Source organism: Physella acuta, unplaced genomic scaffold (genome assembly GCF_028476545.2).
Source record: "Physella acuta isolate Inbredline_101_S28 unplaced genomic scaffold, ASM2847654v3 ptg001924l, whole genome shotgun sequence".
Classification (NCBI taxonomy): Eukaryota; Metazoa; Mollusca; class Gastropoda; family Physidae; genus Physella; species Physella acuta.
The window spans coordinates 25,981-28,431 of NW_026733429.1; the positions used below are offsets into that span (position 1 = coordinate 25,981).

At 34.8% G+C, this 2,451-nt stretch overlaps 1 protein-coding gene across 1 annotated transcript; it reads right to left on the minus strand.

Moving 5' to 3' along the window:
• Positions 1-941: 941 nt before the first annotated feature.
• LOC131931239 (small ribosomal subunit protein uS7m-like) lies at positions 942-1,369 on the minus strand. Its single transcript, XM_059287968.1, has 2 exons — positions 1,157-1,369; positions 942-1,016 (listed from the first exon to the last, which is right to left on the minus strand). The coding sequence occupies exons 1-2, from the start codon at positions 1,367-1,369 to the stop codon at positions 942-944; spliced, it is 288 nt and encodes a 95-aa protein (XP_059143951.1).
• Positions 1,370-2,451: the final 1,082 nt, after the last annotated feature.

Below are 2,451 nucleotides of genomic sequence, written 5' to 3' on the forward strand. Positions count from 1 at the left end.
GAGAGCTGGATTGCCAACTCATAGGTCTCGAGTTCGAATCGGTAGACTGTCCCTAGTCCACCTAACTCTTATGGGTACCTAACTTACGTTAAGGGAAGTAAAGGCGGCTGGGCATATTGCTGACCTCACTATGATGTATGTATCTACATTTCTGTAATTGTTATGTAGAATTACCATGTTATTATGATGAAAACATACAATGTTCAAAAATAAAATTCTTTACATTCTTTAGTTTAAGTTACTTCCCATTATGTTTTTTAAAACAAATAAGGGAAACAACTTAAACATTTGATTTAAAATTATGTGGAAAGTATTTGTTATAATACTTTATATTTGGTTTAAGGTTTGATATGACTGTAAAAGTAAGATTAAAATTACATATTTATAAACTTAGTTAAACGTATATGTTTTACGGTAATTAAATTTAACAAATATCAGAACTTTATTTAGAAAACTGCTAGCGTAATTTAATGGTATATTTCAAGACACTTGAACACTCCGATTAGATATTGCTTATTTCACATTTTTTGAATTTCGGCTGCTTGAATATACTCATTTTTGTATACACTTAAAAATGTTATACATACTGAATTGTAACAAAAGCATTCAGTGGACAAGTGAAAAACAAATTCCGTAAATGACATGTCAGAGCCTAAGAAATGTATTTGTTTACTACAATAGTTCCTAACAGCCTAGCAAAACGAAATACTACACAGGGTGCCTAGAGCTACATTTTACAACGATCAACTTTGTAGCGATGGCCGCCGACACGAAGTCAACCATTATCTTTCATTTAGAAAGGAGTGAGTTGGTATTACCAATATAATTCTTTGTAAGATCTCAATAACGTTCATTTAGAATGGAGTGTGTTGATATTAAAAATATATTATCTTGACAATTATAATTTTGTAATGTGTTATATAACTCTGAAATCACAATCTTTATCTTAACTGTGCATAGGCTCGATTACTCTCACACATCTTATGAAGTTCTTGCTTCTTTCTCACTGCCTTACCCTGATTATTGTAAGCATCCATGATTTCAAGAGTAAGTTTTTTTTTTCCATTGAGATTCTCCTTTCTTTGTCTCTACAGCTATCAATAATCCACTTCATAGCCCTAAACTGCCTTTTGTTTTCCTTGGCACACACTGGTACCCTATATGCTACTCCACCTTTGACAACCCTAACAGTTATCAGCAGTGGTTTACAATTGTCAACAGCTTGTTTGAAGATGGTTACAGGATTGCACTCAATCTGACTCCTATCTATCTCCAAAGCCTTGTGCGATGTCTCAATTTGTAGGTGCTTCATGTTTTCAAACAACCGACGCATCACTTCCCTGACTCTTTCCTTATTTCTTCCTTTCATCATAACATTTGTGAATTTTAAGACAATTGGATCATAGAACAAAGGTGAAATTTAAACATCTGTTGTCGGGGCTTTGAGTGGATTATGGAGTCTCTGATCTTTTTCTGATAGCTTTTTGTTAATTTCTTCTTTATTACTTATTGGGTCTAAAAAAAACTGGACTGTAACACGACATCCTTGAGACCTGAAAAACACAGTAAGGGGGCCAATATATCTTTTTAGTTAATCAACCATGGGCTATACCGAATCGATCACGCCCACCCGCACATATAACTCTATATATTATAGAGATTGTATCATGTTTTAATCAACCATTGACTATACCGAATCGATCACGCCCACCTACACATATAACTCTATATATTATAGAGATTGTATCATGTTTTAATCAACCATGGGCTATACCGAATCGATCACGCCCACCTACACATATAACTCTATATATTATAGAGATTATATCATGTTTTAATCAACCATGGACTGTACCGAATCGATCACGCCCACCTACACATATAACTCTATATATTATAGAGATTATATCATGTTTTAATCAACCATGGACTGTACCGAATCGATCACGCCCACCCGCACATATAACTCTATATATTATAGAGATTATATCATGTTTTAATCAACCATGGGCTATACCGAATCGATCACGCCCACCCGCACATATAACTCTATATATTATATAGATTGTATCATGTTTTAATCAACCATGGGCTAGAACAAATCGATCACGCCCACCCGGACTGATTACCATAAATAAAGATCATTTTTTTACCAACGTTGTATTCATGTTTAAATGTTACTGGTCAAAAACGTATCTATTTTTTTCTGCCAACGTCATGCCCCTTTAAAATTGTTTTGGCTCAATGCAAATTTCAGTTATCTCAACCAACCATTGTAAGTGTCGGCAACAGGTGTAACCAGCAAGAACCCTTTATATTAGACTTCTCGCAATACTGCTCACAAGAATAATGTTCCCGATAATTAGGCTCGCGAGAACACAACTCTCGACTGTACAGCTACAGACTGTTTCACTGTTCGTTCGTGCGTGTGTAAGTGTATTGTGTGTGTGT

What these genes read in the sequence shown, in the direction of transcription:
- LOC131931239 (XM_059287968.1), bottom strand. Translation starts at nt 1,369, where the DNA reads ATGAAAGGAAGAAATAAGGAAAGAGTCAGGGAAGTGATGCGTCGGTTG. An exon ending in AAGGTGGAGTAGCATATAGG is followed by an intron (nt 1,017 to 1,156) that starts GTACCAGTGTGT and finishes TACAATAATCAG; the next exon opens with GGTAAGGCAGTGAGAAAGAA.